This window comes from Podarcis raffonei, chromosome 2 (genome assembly GCF_027172205.1).
Source record: "Podarcis raffonei isolate rPodRaf1 chromosome 2, rPodRaf1.pri, whole genome shotgun sequence".
Taxonomy (NCBI): Eukaryota; Metazoa; Chordata; class Lepidosauria; order Squamata; family Lacertidae; genus Podarcis; species Podarcis raffonei.
The window spans coordinates 112,152,821-112,179,845 of NC_070603.1; the positions used below are offsets into that span (position 1 = coordinate 112,152,821).

The following is a 27,025-nucleotide window of genomic DNA, read 5'->3' on the forward strand; positions in this document are numbered from 1 at the left end:
AACGACTTCCTTTCTTCTCTTTCCATGTTGCATATCATAAATCCCTGCATATTTGACATAAACTAAACCATTCAGTATTCCATTATTGCATCCATCAGAACTTATTTACACTGTTGAATTTATCTTAACGCTGCCAACGTTTTCAGGTGTACACAATTTTTTTACCATATATTCAATAAACGTTTTCCAGTCTTCTCTATACAAATGTTCTTCTTGTTCTCTTATTCTATATGTTAAGTCTGCAAGATGTGCATATTCTGTCAGCTTAAGCTGCCATTCTTTAGCTGGGACCTCACATGTTTTCCATTTTGGGGCTAATAAAACACGGGCTGCAGTAGTAGCATACATAACCTTTTTTGACACCTGGGAATTTCAGTCTGAATTATCCCCAGCGAAAAGGACTCTGGTTTTTTGTTTTGTTTTTTTTGGAAATGTACTTTTAAACATTTTCTTCAATTCATTATAGATCATTTCCCAATACTCTTTTACCCTTTTGCAAGTCCACCACATGTGAAAGAACGTTCCCTCAGCCTCTTTGCATCTCCAGGTGCAACCCTTTCCCTCTTATCTGTCTCTGCAGGGCCTCCATGCACAGCTGCTAGAGAGCAATTTGGACCCATCTGAGACAGAGCGAGCAAAACAAGGACAGGTAATGTGTTTTCCCCCCTGTTGCCGCCAGTTTCCCCCCCTAATGCTGATGTTGTAGTGGATGCTGCAAAGAACACCAACATGACATGGCCGTGTGTGTGTGTCTGTATATATGTCAATTACCGTATTTTCCGCTCTATAAGACGCACCAGACCACAAGACGCACCTAGTTTTTGGAGGAGGAAAACAAGAAAAAAAATATTCTGAATCTCAGAAGCCAGAACAGCAAGAGGGATCGCTGTGCAGTGAAAGCAGCAATCCCTCTTGCTGTTCTGGCTTCTGGGATAGCTGTGCAGCCTGCATTCGCTCCGTAAGACGCACACACATTTCCCCTTACTTTTTAGGAGGGAAAAAGTGAGTCATAGAGCAAAAAATACGGTAGTTAGGAGGCTAGGTTCAAGGTGCTGGTGGTCTTGGTGTACAAAACCCTACACAGCTTGAGACCAGAACACCTAAAAATATCGCCACATCCCCTATCTACCCAACCAAGCACTGTGTTCTGCAGGAGAGGGCATCCTGTAAGTGCTGTCCTGCCCAGGTCCCTTCCACACGATGTCAGAATTAGGGCTTTAAAGTGGTGGCAGTTCCTGTCCTGTGGAACTCCCTGTCACTGCATGTTAGACAGGCATCTTCTCTGTTGCCTTTTTGGCCTCCTGCTGAAGGCATTTTATCTTTCTAACATCTTCATCCCAGTTGGTCTGTCCTGCATCTGAACTGACGATATGTACGTGTTCTTGTTGCTTTGAACTGTTTTTGTATTTATTGTCTTTTAAAGTTGTTTGCAGCTGCTTTTGTATTTGTTATTAAATTGTAAAATTCCTTCCGGAGGCTTTGTGAGAAGTGATTCATAAACGGAATACAGTCGTACCTTGGAAGCCAAACACCTTGGCACTCGTACGTTTTGGGTCCCGAACGCCGCAAACCCGGAAGTGACTGTTCCGGTTTGCGAATGTTCTTTGGAACCCAAACATCCAATGGAGCTTCTGCGGCTTCCGATTGGCTGCTGGAGCTTCCTGCAGCCAATCGGAAGCCTCGCCTTAGTTTCTGAACATTTTGGAAGTCGAATGGACTTCCGGAACAGATTCCTTTCGGCTTCCAAGGTACGACTGTACCCACATACACAGTCTCCCTCCCTCCCAGAATTATATGATAGCTTTAAGTCTACATATTATACACACATTCTCAACTGGAAGCCAGTCTAAATAAGCACTTTCAGTTCTGAAAACTTAATGGTGAGGATTAAATACTTTACTTGTGAATCCTTCACAGAAGTCGGATTATCCCAACGGGATTCCAGAGTGTGGGACTGACGCCCTCCGTTTTGCTCTCTGCGCCTACACATCCCAAGGTAATTTATCCCTCTGCCTGACTTCATTCTCTCTCTCTCTCTCTCTCTCTCTCTCTCTCTCTCTCTCTCTCTGTGAAAGAGGCCCTGCTCTTGTTGTCCTATCCCTGCTCCAAAAAAGGGTTAATGTCGAGCAGGGAAAAGCTCACAAATCGTTTAAACTCTGCTAAATTATATAAACGTTCCCGCAATCACAGCTTAATAGCCACTGATAGCTTTGTTTTCCCTGTGAATTGGTCCAGTCCTCTTTCACAGCCATCACAGTGTGGTACGCTAGTTTGACATCAACTGATAGGCAGTGCCTACAGAGGGTGGTGAATACAGCACAAGATATTATGGGCTGTCCCGTGAATCCGCTGGATGAAATAGCGGAAGAACGTTGCCTCAGGAGAGTGAGGAAAATTCTCAGGGATGATTTACACCCTGGCCGGCACTTTCTTGATCTCCTGTCCTCAGGCAGATGATACAGAAGCATGATTAGTCGCACCAACAGGGTAAAGAAGAGCTTCTATCCGTGGGCTGTTAGGCTGCTGAATGAAAAGATCACAACAGGGCAACTGACTTTTGGGTTTGGTGGGTGTGCGTCAGTAAACGAGGGGAATTCAGACTAAGAGAGCTGAGTGGGGGGTGCTCGTGTAATCTCACTGTATACAAGTTGCACAAGTGACAATAAAGTATTTCAGTTTCAATGGACCCTTTCCTTGATGCAGAAGGGCTCTTGTGCCTCTCCTGCTTGCGTTTCGTAACGCTCTCTGCTCCCTCCAGGCCGGGATATAAACTTGGACGTGAACCGCATCCTAGGCTACCGCCATTTCTGCAACAAGCTGTGGAACGCGACCAAGTTCGCCATCCGCGGTCTCGGGGACGGGTTCAAGCCGCAGCCCAGCCCAGAGGTGAGCCTCTTTTCGAATGATTCCCTACTCCATTCTCTCCACCCCTCCCCTGCCCCATCTTTTTTGGAAGGGGGGGGCGGTTAGTGCCTCCTGGAGCTCAGCACAGACTGCAGGGTTTGGAGATCCACTACGGCACAGGGGTTGAGAGTGCTGTCAGGGAAAACGCAGCTTCAAATCCCCTCTTAGCTGTGAAGCTCGTAGTGCATGGGTTGGCAAACTAAGGCCTGAGGGCTGGATCCGGCCCAATTGCCTTCTGGATCCGGCCTGCGGACAGTCTGGGAATTGCAGCGTGGATCTGATTCTGATTATTCGGGCTGCGCCACTTCCTCCCCCTCTCCCTCACACAAACCGCGGCGTCGCCTCCTCCCTCCCTCCTCCTGGCTTCTCCCCGCCCTGCCTAGAGGAGGAAGGGGGCTGGGCTTTGTTGAGCTGTGGTTGGCTGAGTGCCATTTTAAGCAGCCCTCATCGTCCCTCTGCTGCCGCCGCCAGCCCCTGCTGCTCGCAAGGCACAGGTAAGCAGCCACCGGGCCTCGTCTGGTGCTGTAGAGAAGGGAGGGGAGAGTCGTGGGGGGGAACGATTCCCCCCCCCAAAGATAGTCTGCCCCCCCCACAAGGTCTGGGGGACGGTGGACCGGTCCCCTGCGGAAAAAGTTTGCTGACCCCTGTCGTAGGGTGATGTTAGGCCTGTCATCACTTTTCATTCCAGCCTACCTCACAGGGTTGTTGTGGGGTGGGGGGAGTGGAGGGGAGTCTTGTGAGCCACCCTGAGCTCCGTGAAGGAAGGCTGGTGGAAGGAATAAGGCTTGGGTGCGCCCAGGTCAGGGGGGCGGGAGTCCTAGGAATTAACACATTGCATTATCCATTTAGAAACAGCAGTGTTTTGTTGGTTTCTGAGAACTCCCAGGCAATGCCAGTGAGCAAATAAAGCATGTGCCCTCTCGCTTTCCCGCCTCAAAGTCCCGCCCTCAGACGAGGGCCACCGGGAACGATTCCTTATTTAACAGGAAATGCCTGTTTCAGCCCAGTGGATCAGAGAGCCTCATCGACCACTGGATCCTGAGTCGCTTGAGCCATGCTGTGGAGCTGTGCGATGCAGGATTCCAGGCCTACGACTTCCCTGGCATCACCACAGCAGTCTACAACTTCTGGCTCTATGAGCTCTGTGATGTCTACCTGGTGAGTGAGGTTTCTGAAGGATGGGTTTTTTGCCCCCTTTCTCTCCTGGGGAGGTGTGATATTTACTGTTGCTGGACAGATCATTTTTGTTTTGTCATTTTGCTACCAAGAATACGCTAAAATATAATTCTAGTTACAGGTAGGTAGCCGTGTTGGTCTGCCATAGTCGAAACAAAATAAAAAAATTCCTTCCAGTTGGTCTATAAGGTGCTACTGGAAGGAATTTTTTTATTTTGTTTCGGCTAAAATATAAGTCAGGGATGTGTGAGGGCCTAGATAAGGCCTGTGGCACTCCAAGATGAAATGTTGGGACTACAACTCCCATCATGCCCTGCCGCCAGGGCTGATGGGAGTCGGAGTCCAGCAACATCTGAATGGCCCAAGCTTCCCCATTCCTTGCCTGGAGTCTTACTTTTGGACGCGGCAATCTCAGTTCAGGAAAGCAGCGCTCAGCCACAAAGCTCACCATGCAGACTTAAAAGTAGTCTGAGCAGATCACAACCCCATCAATAATACCATAGTACCCTGATCATAGTACCCTGATATTTAGGGACGCGGGTGGCGCTGTGGGTTAAACCACAGAGCCTAGGACTTGCTGATCGGATGGTCGGCGGTTCGAATCCCCACGACGGGGTGAGCTCCCGTTGCTCGGTCCCTGCTCCTGCCAACCTAGCAGTTCGAAAGCATGTCAAAGTGCAAGTAGATAAATAGGGACCGCTGTCCGGCGGGAAGGTAAACGGTGTTTCCGTGCGCTGCTCTGGTCCGCCAGAAGCGGCTTCGTCATGCTGGCCACATGACCCGGAAGCTGTCTGTGGACAAGCGCCGGCTCCTGGCCTCTTGAGCGAGATGAGCACGCAACCCCAGAGTCGGTCACGACTGGACCTTACGGTCAGGGGTACCTTTACCTTTTTTTTACCATGATCTACTTGACAGAGCTGTTTTGAGGACCTGAGCTTCTTGGAGGAAGAGACAAATGCAGATGTAATACTGACGCATAATGCACATTTTTAACTGTCCCAGGCGTACTGTGAAGACTGCTCTTGTATTTCAGAAGTTGCATGGTCGCCACAGGTGCACGGAATTGCATGTAGGCGAATACATGGAGTTGTGGGCAGGCTGGCAGAGGAGGGGCAGCTCATTTGCCCTTTGTCTGCTAGCCCTCTTGGTCGAAGTCCAACATTATTTCTTAACTGTCCTGTCAGCTTGTGTTTCCATGGCAAGGCAGGTTCTCTTCTCACCCATTGGCCCACCCACTTTGGCCTCTAGCCCCGCCCACCACCTGAAGGTGGCCCTCGGAAGCTGGCCTGCGAGGGAACGTGGCTCTTGTTCCTGACTTCTGCCCTTTTGAATCCCGCCCCTCTCAGGAGTGCCTGAAACCGGTGTTTGCCAGCCCAGATGAGGCTGCGATCCAAACGGCCCGGAACGTCCTCTACACCTGCTTGGATGCCGGACTCCGTCTTCTCAGCCCTTTCATGCCCTTCGTCACTGAGGAGCTGTTCCAGCGGCTGCCTCGGCGGTCCCCCTCCGACCCCCCCAGCATCTGCGTCACTCCTTACCCCTCCACAGAGCAGGTAAATCCTCAAGCTCACAGAGTCAGGGATGTAGCGGTGCAGGGACCTTTCCGTTCATAATGGAACATGAAGCGAAATCTTGAACCTAGAAACAATGTGCTTGTATTTATCATGTAGCTTTGTTTTGAAACAAAAGTTTAGAAGCGCATGAATTACTGGAAAATAACGACAGAAGGAGAAAATGTACAAATTGTTGTTACACCAGTGTGGTGTAGTGGTTAAGAGCGGTAGACTCGTAATCTGGTGAACCGGGTTCGCTTCCCCGCTCCTCCACATGCAGCTGCTGGGTGACCTTGGGCCAGTCACACTTCTCTGGAGTCTCTCAGCCCCACTCACCTCACAGAGTGTTTGTTGTGGGGGAGGAAGGGAAAGGAGAATGTGAGCCGCTTTGAGACTCCTTCGGGTAGTGATAAAGCAGGATATCAAATCCAAACTCTTCTTATTTACGCGTTTTGTTTTCTTAAAGTTCTTCGATCAATTGCAACGCCACTTTGCCAAGCTGGCGCTCTCCAGTCCTTTTCATTTCTATCCTGTCATTGAACAAATTTATAGGCCTGCTTCACAGCATAAGGCCGTCAGAGCTGTTTGAAATACGGAATAAAATACGGAAGCGCAAATAACTAAAGTCATACCTTGGGAGCCGAAAGTCTTGGCACTTGTACGTTTTGGCTCCTGAACACCGCAAACCCGGAAGTGAGTGTTCCGGTTTGCGAATGTTCTTTGGAACCTGAACATCCAGCAGCTTCCTGCAGCCAATTGGAAGCTGCGCCTTGGTTTTGGAGGTCAAACAGACTTCCGGAACGGATTCTGTTTGACTTCCAAGGTATGTCTGTATAACCAACTTGGCAAACTCTGAAACAAAAAAAAGTCTCATTGGATATAAACCAATCCTCTGTAGATGATGGGAAAGCCTTCCTAAAGCTTCAGTAGCCCTGGTGTTCTGGACTACAGTTCCCATCAGTCACAGCTAGCACAGAGGGCTGATGGGAGGTGTAGTCCAAAGCCCCAGGTTTGCGAAGGCTGAATAATAATATAAGAAAGCTCAACCTTCTGTCCCTTTCTCTACAAAACCAGGAAAGGAAGTATCTTTTTTTGGGTCAAGTTCATTGCTTTATCCCCTTCTGATTTGTTGACTTGCGATACCCAAAACATTACTTTAAACCTGGGCATTGTTATCCCTTTTCCCGCGTTACCCCAGTACCGCTGGAGGGACGAGGGCTTGGACCACACCGTGGACTTTGCGCTGAGCATCATTAGGGCTGTTCGATCGCTCCGGGCAGACTACAACCTCACCAAGACCAAAGCTGACTGTGAGTGGAGAGGGGGGAGGGAAGGGTCTTCATTTGGAACAAAGGAAGCTGCTATTGGTCTTCAGAGCCCGAACACGTGGCAAAATCTCAAGGCGGAATAAATCAGGGTGTGTGTTGTGGCTTCTCAGTTGCCTGGGCCCTGTGGCTCAGAGTGAGGCTGAGAATGCAGCTACTTGGCTCCAGGACACTCCAGGACTCATAGCTGAGCAGGGATTAGAACTCAAAGGAGACCTGTGGCTCAGTGGCAGAACAATGGCTTTGCACGCAGAAGGTCCCAGGTTCAGTCCCTAGTGTCTCCAGGTAGGACGGGCTTCCTAATTTGACCAAGGGATAGAAAAGGAGATCTAAGAGGTCCTGAGGGAGGAGGAAGCGAAGGATAGAGCCATCCCTGCAAGGAACATCAGCCGCAAAAGCCAAGGGAGGTTCAGACAGGCCAGCATCTCCTTTTCTCCAGCTCTGACTTCCTCTCCCTCCACTTCCCAGGTTACCTGCAGTGCCTGGATCCCGGAACGGCACAGTCCGTATCTTGCTGCTCCAGCTACATCCGGACTCTCAGCTCCTCCCACCAAGTGCTGGTTCTGGAGCCTGGGCAAGCGCCCCCTCCGGGTTGTGCCGTGGCCATCGCTTCCGACAAATGCACTGTCCATCTTCTGCTCAAGGTACGCAACGTCACCTGCACGACCAGCCAGCGAGTTTGGGGCTCTGGCGTCAGCCACAGCCCGGCTCTCCGGTCTCTCCCACCAGCAACCACCACTATTCCCTGTCACCTCACTCCGTTGCCTGACTCTGTCTACTTGGCCCTCCAGCTGTTTTGGGACTACAGTTCCCATCATCCCTGGCCACTGGTCCTGCTAGCTAGGGATGATGGGAATTGTAGTCCCCAAACAGCTGGAGGGACAAGTTTGGCCATGCCTGGTAGCCCAATGTTTCCCAAATAGCTGTTTTTTGGACTACAATTCCCATCGTCCCAGACCACTGGTCCTGCTAGCTAGGGATGATGGGAGTTGTAGTCCAAAAACAGCTGGAGACCCAAGTTTGGGAAACACCGCTCTAGCCATAGATGTTAGGAACAATAAGCTGTTCAGCCCTGTTTTGATGGCTGTTGATTACAAATAATACATTTCTGAAACAGATTGCAGCCCTGCTTTCTGAGCTTTTCTTAAAAAAATAATAACCCACGAGGACTAAGACTCTTTCCTGAAAACTAATAGATTTCAGTGCATGCTCTGTTGATTAACCTGTGCATGGATACTCTTCAGTACAGTATTCACTGGTGGGGACCTGTATCTTATTTTTGGAGGCAGGGGCATTTGTGTCGTGCTGGTCGATGGAGGCCGAGAGAGAGAGATGGACTCTCCCTGCTGTCCATTAATTAAGATGCACTCTGCATTTCCCCCCATCCCCTGTACTTTTCCATCCTCCTGTGCCAGGGCTTGATCGATGCCGAGAAGGAGATTTCCAAACTGGCGAGCAAAAAAGCAGAGCTGCAGAAGCAAATCCTCCGGCTGCAGGAGCGCGTGGGCAGCCCGGACTACGCTGCCAAAGTGCCTGCCAAGGTCCAGGAGGCGGATGCAGCCAAGGTAAGGAAAACTGCCCCCCCCAAAAAAAACCTCTGAAAGTCGCATAGGCAACGCCTCCGGGGCTCTAGTGACAAGCAACGTTCCTGCTGCCGTCGCCTGAGCCAAAGCCATTGAGGGCTTTTTAAAGGCCTTGAATTGTGACCGCAAGAAAGTTGGTTGCCAGTGCAGACGTTGCAGGTTAGGCCCATGAACATCCTTGCCTCTTCATTCTGGACCAGTGACCTTTGGTCCTCCAGGTGTCGCTGAACTACAACTCCCATCATCCTGCCAGTGTGGTGTAGTGGTTAGGAGCGGTAGACCGGGTTCGATTCCCCGCTCCTCCACATGCAGCTGCTGGGTGACCTTGGGCTAGTCACACTTCTTTGAAGTCTCTCAGCCCCACTCACCTTACAGAGTGTTTGTTGTGGGGGAGGAAGGGAAAGGAGATTGTTTGCCACTTTGAGACTCCTTAAAGGGAGTGAAAGGCGGGATATCAAATCCAAACTCTTCTCTTCTTCTTCTGTGTGACTCACTATGCTTGCTAGGGCTGATGGGAGTTGTGGTTCGGCAGCACCTGGGCAGCCAAAGGTTCCCCACGCACGTTCTTCTTCCCAGTGAAGCTTCCCAGACTCTCTAAAGGAAATCCCCTTGTTGAATGTGTTGCAGTAATCCAACCTGGATGTGAGTAAGGCAGAGAGAGATGGGGAATCGGCCCGTGGGCCACGTTCCCTTGGGGTCGGCCTTGTGGGGCCCGAATGCCCCCTTGCACACTTCTCCATCTGGGGATTGTCCCAGTTCAACAGCACATCCCAGCCAAGCGCAGAGCGTTTGGGATAGCTCTGTCGGTAGAGCATGAGACTTGCACTCTCAGGGTTGTGGATTTGAGCCCCATGTTGGACAGGAGATTCCTGCAATACAGGGAATTGGACCAGATGATCCTTGTGGTCCCTTTCGACTCTACAATTCTATGACTCTACGAGAGCACAGAGCAGAGCCGGCTAGGGGTGGGGTCTAGGGAGAATCCCAAGGGCTGGGATCAGAGGCTTAAGAGGCTGCATTTGACCAGCAGACCTGAGGTTCCCAACCTTCGGACGAAGGCGTGCAGCCACATCTGACTTCCTCAAAAAGAGGCGCAGGCAGCCGTCTCAGCTGGGCAAGTGCCCTCCAGCCACTGCTGCCACCCTAACCCGATGCTAAGCTGCATCTGGGAGGACTCCCAAATTGCAAACCTGTTTACTGTGGCTCCTCAAGCTTTCCTGCTCTGAACGCTAGCTTTCAACAGGCTTCCTACTCCCTAGGATAGACTTACTCAACCTCGGCCCTCCAGACATTTTTGGCCTACAACTCCCATGATCCCTAGCTGGCAGGACCAGCGGTCAGGGATGATGGGAATTGTAGTCTCAAAACATCTGGAGGCCCAAGGTTGAGGAAGCCTGCGCTAGGATTTCTCTCTTGGGTTTTAGGATCTGGTACCTAACATGCAATGGCCTTGCCAGGCCATTAGTCTCAGCCATTTTAATTAAATAAAATTGTGTTGCTTGCGCTTCCCTCTCACATCTGCTTTGCTCACGTTGACGCTGTGTCATCAGGGACCCCAAGGTAGCTTGTGGTGCCCATTCTTGGAATGAGGAGGAACGATGAAAAAGAAATTGTTCGGTTTCCCCCCCTTTCTCCAGCTGAAACAAAGCGAGACTGAATTGCGGAAGTCGGAAGAAGCCATTGAGAACTTCAAGAAGATGCTCTGAATACGCTGATCCTAAGGGGTGGGAGGAAGGGAGAGGAGAACGTTAAGCCCTTTTACCTTGAGAAAAGAAGACTCGTCTTCGGTTCAGCTCTCCTTGGTTTATTCTATTTTCTGCAGAGACATTAAAATATTTTGCTGAGTTAGAAGGTTGCGGTGTCATTGGTGTGTAAAGAAGCAAGCGAATGCAAGGCATGGCCAACCTAGCCCTTTGGGTCTGCTGGCAGGTTCACATGTTGGCACTGGTCAGTTGTTTGCTGCAGCCGTCAAGTGATGACTCCGTATGTGTGAATGGGCCATCGATGTCTCGGAGCATTCAAACGCAAAGGTTTAGTGGAGTTGGTTTGTACATCTACCTGCAATCAAAACAAAGGGTAATAAAATAAGAAGAGCTCAATTAAAGGTAGACAGGGCTGTAGACAGGGCTCGTCCTACTCAGAGTAAACCCATTGAAGCTAATGGACATGGCTAACTTAGGCTCATTCATTTTAGCAGGTCTGCTCTGTATAGGATTGGAGTCAATGCTATGGATCTGTTTGGAATTGAGTCAAGACCATGTTTACCCAGTGCTTAATTTGTTTCTGCACTTAATTACCGAGAACAGTGCAATTCACTATAAACCATACAAATTTGCATATGTTCCCCGCATCAGTGCATGTGTAATTTTTACTGAAACCCTGATTATCTTAACTCATCCACCTCTTTCAGAAGGCGGAGTCCGTTCCCTATATACTTCAGGCATATATTTTGCAGTCCTAAAAGACTAGACGCTTAGGTGTTTTTTTGTTGGACAGGGGACGTTTTGCTTTTGCTTTTATGCCTACTCCCTAACTGTGATGCACACACAGTCCTAATGGCAAATTCACACATGGTGTTCTTGGTGTGTTCCCCTCCCCTCCACTGACCTTGGTTGAACTTGTATAGCATTTCTATGTAATCTTATTCCTGCTATTATTATGATTAGACTTGTTAGTCGCTTGTTACCCAGAGCTCTTCAAGAAACTTATAACACGTTTAAAAACCTCTTCTGGTGCTGCATAACGGAACAGAAATAATTATTCTGGTGGTGAAGCAGACCCTCCTACACCAAAACATCCAAAAAATATGGCCTCTTTAAGAATGTGCTGCAAAAGGCATAGTGAAATGGTGGGTCTCCCACTTCACTATGATATGCTTTCCATAGACATATGGAATCATAGAGTTGGGAGGGACCCCGAGGGTCATCTAGTCCAACCCCCTGCTATGCAGGTATCTCAGCTAAAAGCGTCCCTGACAGATGGTCCTCCAACCTCTGCTTAAAAACTTCCAAGGAAGGAGAGTCCACCACCTTCCAAAGGGAGTCCGTTCCACTGTCAAAGAGCTTTTAACTCTCAGAAAGTTCTTCCTGCTGTTTCGCCGGAATCTCCTTCCTTGTAACTTGAAGCCCTTGTTTCAGTTCCGACTCTCCAGAGGAGAGGAAAACCAGCTTGCTCCGTCTTCCATGTGACAGCCCTTAAGATATTTGAAGAAGTCTATGCTTTCCCTCGCCTCCAATTTTAGCTAAAAGGCTCTGCCTGTCCCATCCTCTGCCTGTGAACCTGTGGTAAGTTTATCCACTCAGGATAAAATGTCCCGGTCCTCAAAACTTTCAAATGTTTAATCACGTCTCTCTCTCTCTCTCTCCTGAGTACATTCACATGCCAGCTGAAGAGCTTTTGAATTGCCCAAAGCATTTCTAATAGCAAGATACACACATATATGTATTTCAGCAAGGTGAAATAGCGTTTCTGAATCGCTCCATAACTATTCTGCTTCTGTAGTTGTGCCCTTAAACTTTGTTTGGCAGAATTAGATAGTTGACGAAGTTTTGCACAGCAGGGCTATAAAAATTTGCAGCTGCAGTTCCAGGTGCTGTGAAAAGCAGAGCTCGGGAACTGCTTGGGAACTCAAGTTCTCACACACGCATCCTTACCTACCTTGACAGCCAAACCTAAATCTTATCGCCCGAGTACCCCAGAAAAGTTGGGAGCTCATGCCTCCTTGTCTGCTAGTCCTGTCTCCTCTGGTATTCTCACAACTCGCCCTCACCACGCCCTCTTAAAGCATTCAGCAATTTCTTGCCACTATGACTCAGTTCCATCTTCTGAGCCAAGAAACCACTTAGGTTAATGCGTAAGAACCTTGTCCCTGATGGGTGAAAATGGCTCTCTTGTGGGTTAGCCGTAATGCAGAGGAGTGTCTGTGATGGAGAATGCTTGGGTGTACTTTTTTAAAAAATTGCCCTCGTCAGCCCACAAAGGGACCTGTTCTCTCCCTAGGGAGCCCAGGAGCCTGACATTTGACCAGCTGCTTCCAGAATCAGACTACTGGTTCACCTTGCTTAGTATTTCATACACTGGCTGGCAGCAGCTAGCCAGGGTTTCAGTCAGGGGTAGCATTTCCAGTCCTATTTGAAGATGCCAGGAGTTGACTCAGGCCTGTTCTGTCACTCTGAAATATGGCTCTTTTCTAACACACCTGGGAAGTGCTGTATTCTGGGGAAAATAAGACCCACCTTCTCTCATTTCCATGCCAGGATGCTGTTCCTTGAGAAAATATGTTGACCTGTTAAACCACCCCTGGGAATGGTAGGGGAATCAGGGCCAGCTCAAGACATTTTGACACCTGAGGCAGACCACAAAATGGCCAGGGAAGAAGGGGAACAAGCTGGGAATAAAAACACACATCAGGAACAAGGGTGATGGAACCCATAAGGCTTACTGGGAAATGATATACAATGAAATGAAAAAGATGTTCAAAATAACGTTTGTAAAAAACAACAACCAGAAGTCTCTCTCTTGGGAATTATAGGGATAGAACTACCTAAACTGTATAGAAACTTATTCATGTATATGACTAATGGGAAGAATGCTACTTGCCCAAAAATGGAAAGAAGTTCCAGCAAAGGAAGACTATATGCAAAAACTTATGGAATATGCAGAAATGGCGAAGCTTACCAGAAGAATAAGAATAATTGTTTTTTGTAACATAAAATCATTCAATAAAAATTATTTAAAAAAAGGGGGGGGGAGAATAAGAAATCAAGATAACAAACTTTTTATAAGAGAGTGGAAATGGTTTATTGAATATTTACAAATAAATTGTAAGCAGATAAAAACACTGGCAGGATTATTGTAATAACCTGCAGTTACATAAGAGTATATATTTAAAGAAGATAAATAAGTTAAGTGAATTTGGATATGCAGAATATATTGAAAATAAATTTAAGGAACTGCAGAAAGGGGGAAGGAAGTTGAGTTTGAAAATGTCAAAATGATTGTAAAATCAGTGAAATGTATATATCAGAAAGGTATAAATTAAATTTTTTTTTAAAGGGTGGTGGAACTCAAATCACCCATATCCTGGCCTATACAGTAGTTGAAGTGGGAATCAAAAGCTATTGTGGGGTGGGGGATTAGTGAACTGCTTTGAATCCCACTAGGTGGGCGCAGAGCCCAGGATACCCCAGAGGGCATCCCTGCCAGAGGTGGGAGGAAAACAGCCCCATAGGCTGCTGTGGGGGTGGCACTGGGGGCACAGATCCAGTCTCCAAGGAGTGCACCACAGGCGTCACTAAAACCTCAGTAATGGCAGCAGCAGCAGCAGGCGGCAATTCCTTGGAGGCCAGATCTGCAGCCCCTGTGCATCTTGTCGGCTGAGGTGGTCGCCTCACGCCTCACGGGTGGGCCGGCGGAAGGGAATTGTGTGTGCATGGGCCTCGTAACAGCTCTCAGCATAATTAACAAACTACAGCTCCCAAGTTTTTTTGTGTGAGGGGAGAAGAAGGGGTACGATGCTACCATTATGCCAGTGTAGCGTAATGGTTAAGAGTGTTGGACTAGGACCTGGGGGACCAGGGTTTGAATCCTCGCTCGGCCATGAAGCATCGCTGGATGACTTGGGGCTGGTCGCCATCTTTTAGCCTAACCTACCTCACAGGGTTGTTGTGAGGAGAACCGTGTACACAACCTTGAGATCCTCGGAAGGCAAAGGTTGGTATATTAAATCATAGCCATAGCCAGGATTTTTGTTGGGGGGGGGCAGGCCTTTTGTTAGGGAGTGGGGGCGGAACCTCAGATTGCTATGTCTTTTTATTGAATGTTATTGATTAAGTGGGGGGCAGCTGCCTTTCCCTGCCCCCGCCCCCAGCTACACCCATGTAAAATAATAATAATAATTTATTATTTATACCCTGCCCGTCTGGCTGAGTTTCCCCAGCCACTCTGGGCGGCTCCCAATCAGGTGTTAAAAACAATACAGCATTAAATATTAGAAACTTCCCTAAACAGGGCTGCCTTCAGATGTCTTTTAAAGATAGGATAGCTGCTTATTTCCTTCACATCTGAAGGGAGGGCGTTCCACAGGGCGGGCGCCACTACCGAGAAGGCCCTCTGCCTGGTTCCCTGTAACCTCACTTTTTGCAGTGAGGGAACCGCCAGAAGGCCCCCGGTGCTGGACCTCAGTGTCCGGGCTGAAAGATGTGGGTGGAGACGCTCCTTCGGATATACTGGACTGAGGCCATTTAGGGCTTTAAAGGTCAGCACCAACACTTTGAATTGTGCTCGGAAACATACTGGGAGCCAATGTAGGTCTTTCAAGACCAGTGTTATGCTGTCCTGGCGGCCGCTCCCAGTCACCAGTCTAGCTGCCGCGTTCTGGATTAACTGCAGTTTCCGGGTCACCTTCAAAGGTATCCCCACGTAGAGTGCATTGCAGTAGATAACTAGAGCATGCACCACTCTGGCGAGACAGTCCGCAGGTGGGTAGGGTCTCAGCCTGCGTACCAGATGGAGCTGATAAACAGCTGCCCTGGACACAGAATTGACCTATGCCTCCATGCACAGCTGTGAGTCCAGCTTTTAAAAATCATATTGTCAGGAGAGCACTGTTTAATGTTTGGACTAGATATAAAGATCTATTGGAAAATAAAACTCCAAGGTGGTTGTCACCAATGGAGGCTAAGGCTCAGAGAAAACTTAATATGGAGGCCAAATGGCCAAAATACTGGGAAATTTTGGAACAAGAAGGGGACAGACTGAAATTGCAGAGTTTTGAGAAACTGAAAGATAAAGTGCGAGATTGGCTTCATTATTATCAGATAATGGAGGTTTATAATTTGGACAAGAAAGTTGGTTTCCAGGTGGAAAAATCTAAATTGGAAACAGAATTGCTAGAATCCAAAACTAAGACTTTGTCAAAAATGTATAACTTGCTGCTGAAATGGAATACTCAGGATGAGACGGTTAAATCTGTAATGATTAAATGGGCACAAGACGTTGGACATAATATCATGTTCGCTGACTGGGAACAGTTGTGGACCACCGGGATTAAATTTACGGCATGTAATGCCTTAAGAGAGAATATTATGAAAATGATATACAGGTGGTACATGACCCCAGTCAAGCTTGCAAAAATCTATCATTTGCCCGACAACAAATGTTGGAAATGTAAGGAAAATGAAGGCACATTCTTTCACCTTTGGTGGACGTGTCCCAGGATTAAGGCTTTCTGGGAAATGATATATAATGAATTGAAAAAGGTATTTAAATATACTTTCTTGAAGAAACCAGAGGCCTTTCTCTTGGGTATGTCTGGCCAAGTGGTGCCAAAGAAGGACAGAACTTTTTTTATGTATGCTACAACAGCAGCAAGAATACTTATCGCAAAGTATTGGAGGACGCAAGATCTACCCACTCTGGAAGAATGGCAGATGAAACTAATTGACTGTATGGGACCGGCAGAAATGACGAGCAGAATCCGTGACCAGGGAGAAGAGTCGGCAGAAGAAGATTGGAAAAAATTTATTTACAGAAATATTGCAAAATTAAGGAAAGTTAAATGGTGTTGGATTGAAACTGAGTGGTTTCTAGCTGTAATGATATAAAGGAACATAGATGGGAAAAAAGGGTTTGAAAAATAAGGTAATGTTATAAGCTGTAATGCTTTAAATGAAGGATTTGCTGAACAAATAACCTTAATTGGGATGCAAGGAGGAGAAGTATGAGGAGGTCTGAGAAATTTGTTATCTAAAAGTATGATTTATGAACTTTATGTTTTTTTTAATGTTTTTGTTTGTTCTGTTTTTGTTTGTTTGTTTAAAAAATTGGAAAATTTAATAAATATTCTTTTAAAAAAAACAACAGAATGACTCCCAGGCTGCGCACCTGGTCCTTCAGGGGCACAGTTACCCCATTCAGGACCAGGGAGTCCCCCACACCCACCCGCCCCCTGTCCCCCCAAAACAGTACTCCTGTCTTGCCAGGATTCAACCTCAATCTGTTAGCCGCCATCCATCCTCCAACCTCCTCCATGTATTAAATGAATGAATGAATGTAGACGGGGCCTAAATTTCAACTGCAAGGCCAGTCAACGGTTGCATATGGAGGACTGGCACGCCCTTGCCCTTCCCTCGAATTACTGGATTATTTTAATTATTTGGAGGGGAAGGAGAACGAGACGTGCAGTTCTTGGGATTACTAGGAATAAGCGCCCCCGTGCAAAAAAACAAAAACCTCTTTGTAAGAGAGTGTACGCGGGACGGGGCCGAGCATTTAATAGGTCAGCTGGGGTGGTGGAGAGTTTCAGAGCCCGGGTCGGCGGGATCACCAGGGGGCCAAATTTTCCATCCCCCCCCCGCGGGCCTTGCTCCTGCGCTTTAAACAGAAACCCCGGCCGGCTCCTCCTTGGGAGAAGAAGTGAAGCGATGATTGGGGAACGCGCATTGCACCTGCAGGATCTCTCCGCGCTGCCTTTTAAGGGCGCATCCAGAAAAAATAAAAACAGGTGGAGAGACTCGCCCGGGGAGGCGGATGGATTTTGAGAGCGGGTGGAGGAGGCAATCCCGGACGCCTGGGTCCCCCAGGCAGGACCCGGGGGCTTGATCTGCGCGTCCCGCCCTTTCCCTCCCACTCTCCCTTCCTCCTCCGTTCACGTGCGCTGTAATTATAGCCCGTGACTGCAGCGGCGGCGGCACCGGTTGGCATCGTACCTACTTCTTCTTGCCCTCTATTAATAGGGGCGGGAGATCCGGTGTCCCGGCAGAGGGGCGGCGCCCGCGGAGGCAACAACACCAACCCCCCCCCCCCCGCTTTGCCGAGGCGTGGGAAGATAGATTCCCACGATAGGAGGCGCTGCGTGGTGGGCTCCCCTCTCATTCCCGGGGCTTCTCCTCCGCGACAGGTGAATTGCTTCTGAGTCCATTCCTGCGGCTGAAACCTGCCCGGTAAGTCTGGCGTCTTTTTTAGGGGATCTTGGAGGGAGGCGAGGGGTTTGGGGCTGGGGAGATCTGAGAAAAGGGCGGAGTGCCTTCCTCCCCAGGGGATCGTGTTTGTGTTTGTTTTGATCTGTCCTTCCCGTGAGCACTCAGGGCTGATTTCCTTCAGAATGGAGAGGTTTGATCTTCTTGCAGTCCATGGGACTCTCAAGAGTCTCCTCCAGCACCAAAAGCATCAATTCTTCGGCGATCAGCCTTCTTGATGGTCCAGCTCTCACTTCCATATGTCACTACTGGGAAAATAGTGTGGCGCAAAAATGTATAGGACAAGTTCAAATATCTGCTGGAAATGTAAAGAAAAAGAAGGTACCATTTATCATATGTGGTGGACTTGTCAGTACCTTTGTTGTTGTTGTTGTTTAGTCGTGTCCGACTCAGAATGGAGAGGTTTGATCTTCTTGCAGTCCATGGGACTCTCAAGAGTCTCCTCCAGCACCAGAATTCAAAAGCATCCATTCTTCGGTGATCAATAAGCTGTCATAGTCTTCAGCTCTTTTTTTTAAAGATTTGGGCTCTGGTTTTGGTCCTCACTTGTCGTAGGAAACCCATTAACCCATTAATACTTTTCCGACCCTCCAGGTCGCCTTTTACAGGGACAGCACCGGATTCGCATAAACCGTTTCTGATTTGATCCGCTTTTCATTAAGACGACCCTATTTCCATTGGAGAAATGTGGGAGGGTATTATGGAGGTATGCAACCCCCCACCCCCAAGCCAAGGAGATAAGCAAATATACAATCTTTAGAAGACATCTGAAGGCAGCCCTGTATTGGAAAGTTTTTTGTTTTTTGTAAAGTTTAATGTTTTATTATGTTTTTTATATACATTGGAAGCTGCCCAGAGTCACAACCCAGTCAGATGGACAGGGACTAATAATAATAATAATAATAATAATAATAATAATAATAATAATTAATGGAACAGGACATCCCAAGTTCCATCAGATAAATGTTGGAGGGTGTGAATTTTTAAAAATTTTTATTTTTGCTATATGTGTGGCACTGTGGGTTAAACCACAGAGCCTAGAACTTGCCGATCAGAAGGTTGGCGGTTCGAATCCCCACGACGGGGTGAGCTCCCGTTGCTCAGTCCCAGCTCCTGCCAACCGAGCAGTTCGAAAACACGTCAAAGTGCAAGTAGATAAATAGGTACCGCTCCGGCGGGAAGGTAAACAGCGTTTCCGTGCGCTGCTCTGGTTCGCCAGAAGCAGTTTAGTCATGCTGGACACATGACCTGGAAGCTGTACGCCGGCTCCCTCGGCCAATAAAGCGAGATGAGCGCCGCAACCCCAGAGTCGGCCACGACTGGACCTAATGGTCAGGGGTCCCTTTACCTTTACCTTAATTGTTTCCTGTTGTATCATTGCTAAAAATGTAAAGGAAAACTGGTAGTGGCTCAGGAGGCTCAAGTTGCAGGCCAACCGGGTGCCCGAACAGCTCCTATTGCAGGGGCAAAACTAGGCTTTACTTCACCTGGTTTGGCACCCCACCCCATGTGAATTTGCGTGCGTACACACACACACACACACACACACAATCTGCCTAGCCTCCCCTAGTTACAGCACTGCCTATTGACTTGTGTGTTCGTTCCCATTTTGCTTGTCCATGTGTAACCATATAACAGTGAAGTGTATGTTACTATTCCTGTGTTGTGTGTTGAAAGCTGCAAAGGGGGTGGGTGCGGTTTGTGTAGCACACGGCATTCTGCCGACTGTTCTTCTACTACTTAACAGCCTACAAATCTCAGGTGGGTAACTTATTCTCATGACCGCAGGTCATAGCAAACATTGTCGAACGCAGTTATTCGGCATTGCCCGTGCTTGGCAAATGACCCAGTGGCGAATATAGAGGTCAGTGAAACAAAAGCACTTAAAAAGAGTGTGCCGTTATTAAGAACTTTATCCTTATGGCAATGGCGTAAGTTGGTTTCTACAAGATAAGATGTGGTTTTGCTGTGGCAAATGTAAACAGATATTTCCAGAGGTATAGCCAGGCAGCAAAAAGCAAAACAAGGAGACTTGTGGCTCTTTTTAGCGAATTGTATCATAGCTTACATAGGGACGCGGGTGGCGCTGTGGGTAAAAGCCTCAGCGCCTAGGGCTTGCCGATCGAAAGGTCGGCGGTTCGAATCTCCGTGGCGGGGTGCGCTCCCGCTGCTAGGTCCCAGCGCCTGCCAACCTAGCAGTTCAAAAGCACATCAAAGTGCAAGTAGATAAATAGGGACCGCTTACTGGCGGGAAGGTAAACGCCGTTTCCGTGTGCTGCGCTGGCTCGCCAGATGCAGCTTTGTCACGCTGGCCACATGACCCGGAAGTGTCTCCGGACAGCGCTGGCCCCTGGCCTCTTGAGTGAGATGGGCGCACAACCCCAGAGTCTGTCAAGACTGGCCCGTACGGGCAGGGGTACCTTTACCTTTACCTTTATCATAGTGTAAGCTGTGTTGGACTATTGCCTGTTAATAAAAAATGGTCTGAAAAACAAACAGACAGGCCCCCTTGTTCCAGATTCGCAGTTGGTGTAGGGCAGTCTTTGCTAACCTGGTCCTCTTCAGAAGTTTTGGACTGCAACTTTTATCCCCCCAGGCCCAGTGTGGGGCACTTTCCCTAAGATCAGGGATGGGGTCCTCCAGATAATTGCTAGATTCACTGAGCCTCCGGATAATTGTTAGACTCCGATCAGCCTCAGTGGGCAGGAGCTGGTGGGAAGTGGAGTCCGGTAATGTAACATGGTTTGTATGTCGCTTACGCTTGCCCTGCTTAAGAGGAATGACGGATGTTTTAATAATTGCTAATGGTGTGGACACTGTAGATAGGACAAGTTTTTTGGGAGGTCCTTTCTCATAGCTCTGGGACTTGGGGATGCCTAACAAAATTGACCGGCAGTAGAGTCAGGACGGATCAAAAAAGAGACAGACAGACAGACAGAGTACTTCATAACAGCTTGTAACTTACGGGACTCTCTGCTACAATATATCCAGTTACAGAAAGGTAGCCGTGTTGGTCTGCCATACTCAAAACAAACAAACAAACAAATTTCTTTCCAGTAGCACCTAAGTTAAAGAACTAACTTAGTTGGTCTTTAAGGTGCTACTGGAAAGAAATTTGTTTGTTTGTTTGCTACAATATATGGTGGTGCCCCTGAGCCGTCTGGCTTAGAGGGCTTTAAAAGGTCGAGAGGCACAATCTTTTGACCAAATGGAACAGTTAGGAAGGGCTGTAGCTTTCTGGTAGAGGCCCAGCTTTGAACAGAAAAGGTCCCTAGTTCAATCCATGGTGTCTTGTATCTTTTTAATAATTTAATCATTTTTAATTTAATATTTTTAATTATCTTTTTTAATGATAATTTTTCTTTGGTTTTACAAATATAAAATTAAAACAATCCAAATTACATATCCATATTTAGAGATTTCTCCAAATCTCTGGACTTCCCACCTTCCCTTCCATGGGTCTTATTGTGCACCCTCTCAACTGCATATTATATCATAATGCATATTTTGTATCTCTCCATATTGCCCATAAATTTCGCTACGTTACAAAGGTTATTAATATCCTGCCAATGTTTTCATCTGATTACAGTGATCTCCTAGATAATTTTTTTTTCAAAGGGCTCTAGGCACGTTCCATTGTGCATTTGAAATTCTCTTCATTCATTCAACGGTGCTTTGAATTTAAAGGAAGTTTTCTCCTACCCTAATGCTTGGGCATAACCATCGTTCTACCTCATAGAAAATGACAACAATGTTTTTAAAGTAATTCCCCCCCCCCATTCTTTGTTGAAGTTTTGGTCTGCTTGGTTCCTGAGCTTTCCAGTGAGATTTGCCATTTCGGCATAGTCCAATAGCTTGGTTTGTCATTCCTCTCTGGTAGGGACTCTGTCTTCTTGCCATCTCTGGGCTAGCAACATCTATGTGGCTGTTGCAGCATACATGCAAAGTACAGTGGTACCTCGGGTTAATTTGTTCTGGAGGTCCGTTCTTAACCTGAAGCTGTTCTTAACCTGAGGTACCACTTTAGCTAATGGGGCCTCCCACTGCTGCCGCACGATTTCTGTTCTCATCCTGAAGCAAAGTTCTTAACCCGAGGTACTATTTCTGGGTTAGCGGAGTCTGTAACCTGAAGCGTCTGTAACCTGAGGTACCACTGTATTTTCTGTTCCTTTCGAATGTCGGTACCTAGAATTCCTAATAAAAAAAGCTGCTGCTGCTTCTTTTTTACAAAAGTTATTTTAAACATTTTTTTCAATTCATTATATATCATTTCCCAGAATGCCTTATATGTCCACCACATATGAGAGAAGATGCCTTCCTTCATGGCGTCTTGTATCCAGGTGGGGCTGGTAATGTCCCCTGCTTGAAATACAGGACAACTGTTACCCGCCAGTGTTGACATTGGTTTAGCTCCATGGCCAAGTGGTCCGCCTGCATAAATTAGCTTCCTCTGTTCTGTGGATGAAGAAGAAGAGTTTGGATTTGATATCCCGCTTTATCACTACCCTAAGGAGTCTTAAAGTGGCTAACAATCTCCTTTCCCTTCCTCCCCCACAACAAACACTCTGTGAGGTGAGTGGGGCTGAGAGACTTCAGAGAAGTGTGACTGGCCCAAGGTCACCCAGCAGCTGCATGTGGAGGAGCGGGGAAGCGAACCCGGTTCACCAGATTACAAGTCCACCACTCTTAACCACTACACCACACTGGATCTCTCTCTACATTCAGGACAAAAAAGCTCTCTCTGGCTGCTGTTGGAAACAGAACCAGGATAGATGGACTTTGGGGTAATCCAGCAATACAGCTGTTCTGGTCTCCCTGAATTCAGGACTGTATTTAAGTTTACACGGCTGGCCTTGCCCATTTACAACCAGACAAGATATAGCTCAAAATGTGCCGGCTAGGTGAAGGAATGCCCAGGCTGCTTTGGCTGGCTTCCAGTTCGCTGAGAGTTCGGGTGTGTGCTGTCAGTTCTTCAGTGCCATCAGATCTTTCTGTGGCACACCCCCAATCGGTACGGGGCTGGGATCATCCATGCTTGGGAACATTGTGAACTTGGATTCATGTGCTCTCAGCAGCATGTGCCACCCCCGCTGTTTCTCTGTGCTGTTCTTGTCAGTTTGGGGCGTGTGTGTTATCCAGGAGTGTAGCCAGAGCTGTTATCTTCTCAGCCCAAGCTGCTTTCCTTGCCAGCTGAGTTCTAAGAAATGGCACAGATCTCAACGGTCAACATGCAGAGTTCGCGTCGGGGGGGGGGGGGGGCGGGACACAAGAGACCACCAAAAAGAGACGGATACCACGGATTCCACTGCGTGTTTGTTTGTGTGTATTTCATGCAGCTTTGGCTGAAGCCCTTCTAGGTAAGGAGGAGTTCCGTTCAGGTTTTTCTAGCGTGAAAATATCAATGGTCTGTAGGAACAGAATGGCGGTCATCCTTCATCTCACAGCAGGCCAGTGAATTGTCCAGAGAACGTTTTGTTAATGGTTGGCAAGGAACTGGAAGAATGACACACTTCCAGAGATTACTGACTGGCAGATACTCATGTTAGAATATCTACAATTAGCAAAACTGACAGGATCAGTTAGAGGAATATCGAAATGAAAAACAACTAGAGAATGGATAATATTCAAGAACTATGTAAAACTTTATGGTATAAATAATTCCATATTAGCAGAAATTGAGTGATATTTGTAAAGAAAACGATTAGAGGAATATATACAAAGCAGAAATGATATTATACAATACAAATCTGTGTTAAAAAAGAATGTTTATATTACAGTATAATGAGAAGGATGGGAAGTATTGTGTCGAACACTTTTATTGTGTAAATAATATTGTCTTGTCCCTTGAAATTTCCCTGGGTCTGGACGGGTAAAACTTTTTGTTCGTTTTCCCAAGCAGTGATAAAGTCAGCACATGATCTTGATCTTCAGCCATATCTGCATATTGTCTTGTCCTTTCTTTTCCTCTTAATTTTTTTTTACTTCGTATCTTTGTTATTTCTTTGTTTTTTTTCTTTTCCTCTTTTTTGTTCCTTTAAAATTTTTCTATTCTCTACATGATTTTCTTTTTTTCATATGTAAAGAGGTAGCATATAATGTTTGTATAGATATGTAAATTTTTAATCAATAAAGAATAATAATAATAAAAATAGTTGGTATAATATCTTGTAAGTAAGTAAATCACATGGATGCTGTGATGAATCAATGTATGGAAGTGTTTAGTCTCTGCATGTACAGTTTCTCTTCAGCGTGTGTGAATCCACTTGCTTGGGTCGTTTAGGGTCGGGATCGCCAACGTGGTGCCCTTTGGGTACTGCTGTATTTTGTTGCAAGCTCCTCAGAGTGGCTAGGTACAGGAAATAAGTTGTTGTTGTTGTTACATTTCTTCAGCTCTCATCAGTCCTGCAGGGTGGACCTTGGTAATACGGCGCAAGGCCAAAATCTGATCCTCTCGCATCCCTTGCGCCGCCTTCTCAAAGCTGGCGAAAGCCGCGCAAGTGCTTAGGAGATGCCAGAATTTGAACCCAGGATATTCTGCCCACAAAGTAGATGCTCCACCACTGAGTGATGGCTCTTCTTGTTGTGCAGAGGCCTAGCCTTACCCCCTCATGAGCACACCTATATAATGCATGCATTTGCAGGGACATTGTTATTATTTGCAAGGGGGACGGCCACATTCACACTTGAAAAGATAAGTGAAGTGGGCTGTTGTGCCTTCCAGGTAAGATCCTGTGATTGTTTAGCTGCACACAGGTGACAATTCCGGTAAGAAGTCTCAAATATACTCTAGCAGAAGCCGCTCCTGCAAAGCAGCGGAGGAGAAACCACCAGCCACTTTGCAGAATGCTGTGGAGTCAAAAACAGTTGACTTTGGGCCTTAGCCAGCAAAGCACTCCTTACGGTTCTTGAGCAAGAATAGCCTACTCAGGATCACCAAATACAGGTTAGTTACAGCTCGGGATGAGAAGATCCTGAGCAGGCATTATTGCACCGTAAATTTAAAGTGCATTATGGGCATAGCTGTCAACTTACGATTTGAAAATAATGGACCAGCAGCCTCGGAAATAAGGGATCAGCAGCCAAAATAAGGGATCAACAATTACTTTGATAAAAGACATATTTTGTTGCGTGCAAATGGCTTTAGATACCTATTAGGTCCATAAATTACCATATAGCATATATTCAACACAAAAAACAGCAACAATTTGTTGTTGGCAAAGGACAGCTGGACATATAAAGGGCCCCATTACCTTCAGTAGCTTATTTAAGGGACATCATCAATAAGGGACAGCAGCGGGACATGGCCCTGGGATAAGGGACTATCCCGCCAAATAAGGGACGCTTGACAGCTATAATCATGGGATTCTGGTGGAAAAATAAAGTACACCCAAACGAGACTAAAGTCAGTCCGCTCCTGCTGTAAAAGATGTCCTTGACCACCTTATTTACTCAGGGAAGCAATTCCTTTCGTGATGTAGTGAGTTTGAAAAGTGCTTTCTGAATTGTTTCTGAATTTTGTTTCTGAATTGTTTTTAGGTTTACTATTTCCTTGGATTCCTGATAAATGCATCCAATATGGACCATCCCCTGGCCTGGTTCTGGCACTTCCTGTGGCTGCTGCCGCTGCTGCATTTGCCTCCGCGAGGAGCCCAGGCCTTCTTCCCCAACTTCTGGTCTCGCACCATGGCTTTCACCTGGGACTCCGTCACCCACCAGGACATGACCGAGGAGGCCATCCTCAACGTCACCTTGCGCATCTTTGTGGAGATGGAGCATCCCACCAAGGGGAAATGTATCCGGGAGGAGGACTTCAAGGTGAGAGGAATGGGGAGTCTGGACACCAGCAGGGCTGCCCTAGTGACAAACAGAGGTCTTTCCATATGAACTTTCCCGGACCCTGAGATCATCTTCTGAGGCCCTCCTTCACGTGCCTCTTCCTCGAGAGGTCTGGACGGTGGAAACACGAGAGCAGGGCCTTCTCTGCAGTGGCTCCCTGTTTGTGGAATGCTCTCCCCAGGGAAGTCCGCCTGGTGCCTTCATTACACACCCTTAGGCATCAGGCAAAAACTGTTCCTTTTAAACCAGGCCTTTGGTTGATCTGAATTACATCCTATGCCCTTTTAAAATGTGTTTTTTTGTGGGGGGATTATTGGATTATTATTGTTGTTGTTGTTGTTGTTGTTGTTGTTAATTTTGTGGTTTTATAGCTTGATTTTTTTCTGCGAACCGCCCTGATTCCCCAGGGTTTATGGCGGTATATAAATTTAATAAATGAAATGAAATGAAATGAAATGAAATGAAATGAAATGAAATGATGCTAGCCTAGGGGTGGGTGGGCTGATATCGTAAGTAAGCAGGAAGAACAGCAGCTGGTGTTCCAATATCCAAGGTGCAGGTGGAACATATATAATAATAATCATAATAATCTTAATAATTTATTTATACCCTACCCATCTGGCTGGGTTTCTCCAGCCACTCTGGGCGGCTCCCAACAGAATATTAAAGACACAATCCAGCATTACACATTAAAAACTTCCCTCAACAGGGCTGCCTTCAGATGTCTTTTAAAAGTGAGATAGTTGCTTATCTGATGGGAGGGTGTTGCACAGGGCGGGTGCCACTACCGAGAAGGCCCTCTGCCTGGTTCCCTGTAACTTCACTTCTCTCAGGGAGGGAACCGCCAGAAGGCCCTCGGCGCTGGACCTCATGTAATTCCTCCGCCACTAAAACAGGCACACACAATTTATGGGTGCTGAGAGTTGTGCTGAATGAGGCCTTTGGCCCATCTACCTCGATTGGAACTGACTCTTCAGGGTTTCCTATACAGTGGTACCTCAGGTTATAGATGCTTCAGGTTACAGACTCTGCTAACCCAGAAATAGTACCTCAGGTTAAGAACTTTGCTTCAGGATGAGAACAGAAACCGTGCAGTGGCAGCGGGAGGCCCCATTAGCTAAACTGGTACCTCAGGTTAAGAACAGTTTCAGGTTAAGAATGGAATGGCTCCTAGGAAGAAGCCAGTTATGCCTCATTCGCACCCGTGCTGTCTGTACCCACTGCCCTGGTTCCCACTGTTACAGATGAAAGGGTGCTCCTGATCTGATTTCCCTCCCTGTCTCTCACCTAGGGCAGGACCCTCCTGGCTGACGACATCTTTGCTGCTTTCTATGGTCCTGAGGTGTCGGCTAAGCGCTTCCGCGGGGCTATCGCCCAGGTGGCCAACGCCAATGCCGCCATGGATTTCACGAACACCACGCGGGACGACCCTGTGCTCCACTTTGATTCTGAGCTCATCCGCTCCACAAACAGCTGGCTGATGCAAACCCGCAAAGAGATCCTCCAAGCTGTGCGTTCAGAGCAGTATGTCATCGCCCGGGGCAAGCTGGGGCAGCTGCTCCATACCTTACAGGTGCTTACCGAAATGTAGGAGAAGCTGGAGGTAGTAGAGGAAGGTGGCATTCGGCTTTGAGGTAGAGAACTTAGCCCAAGCCCTGATTTGATCTAGC

General features: G+C 47.4%; 2 protein-coding genes across 8 annotated transcripts in view; both read left to right on the top strand.

Moving 5' to 3' along the window:
* The window catches only part of VARS1 (valyl-tRNA synthetase 1), a 40,604-nt gene extending 30,212 nt beyond the window's left edge, over positions 1-10,392 (top strand). For both annotated transcript variants that reach the window (XM_053379098.1, XM_053379097.1), the window contains 9 exons: positions 581-649; positions 1,918-1,996; positions 2,759-2,886; positions 3,907-4,062; positions 5,427-5,633; positions 6,832-6,943; positions 7,427-7,602; positions 8,374-8,523; positions 10,179-10,392. In XM_053379098.1, coding sequence (XP_053235073.1) covers positions 581-649; positions 1,918-1,996; positions 2,759-2,886; positions 3,907-4,062; positions 5,427-5,633; positions 6,832-6,943; positions 7,427-7,602; positions 8,374-8,523; positions 10,179-10,247 — 1,146 coding nt within the window. In that variant the 3' untranslated portion in view covers positions 10,248-10,392. The remainder of the gene's footprint in view (positions 1-580; positions 650-1,917; positions 1,997-2,758; positions 2,887-3,906; positions 4,063-5,426; positions 5,634-6,831; positions 6,944-7,426; positions 7,603-8,373; positions 8,524-10,178) is intronic.
* Positions 10,393-17,381: 6,989 nt separating this feature from the next.
* Positions 17,382-27,025, top strand: part of VWA7 (von Willebrand factor A domain containing 7) — a 46,342-nt gene continuing 36,698 nt past the window's right edge. For 3 of the 6 annotated variants that reach the window (XM_053379090.1, XM_053379093.1, XM_053379095.1), the window contains exons 1-4: positions 17,401-17,483; positions 24,310-24,462; positions 25,056-25,334; positions 26,647-26,928. In XM_053379090.1, the coding sequence (XP_053235065.1) occupies positions 25,095-25,334; positions 26,647-26,928 (522 nt within the window). In that variant the 5' untranslated portion in view covers positions 17,401-17,483; positions 24,310-24,462; positions 25,056-25,094. Of the gene's footprint in view, positions 17,484-24,309; positions 24,463-25,055; positions 25,335-26,646; positions 26,929-27,025 lie in introns of those variants that run through there. The other 3 variants (XM_053379092.1, XM_053379091.1, XM_053379096.1) reach the window with 3 other exon arrangements.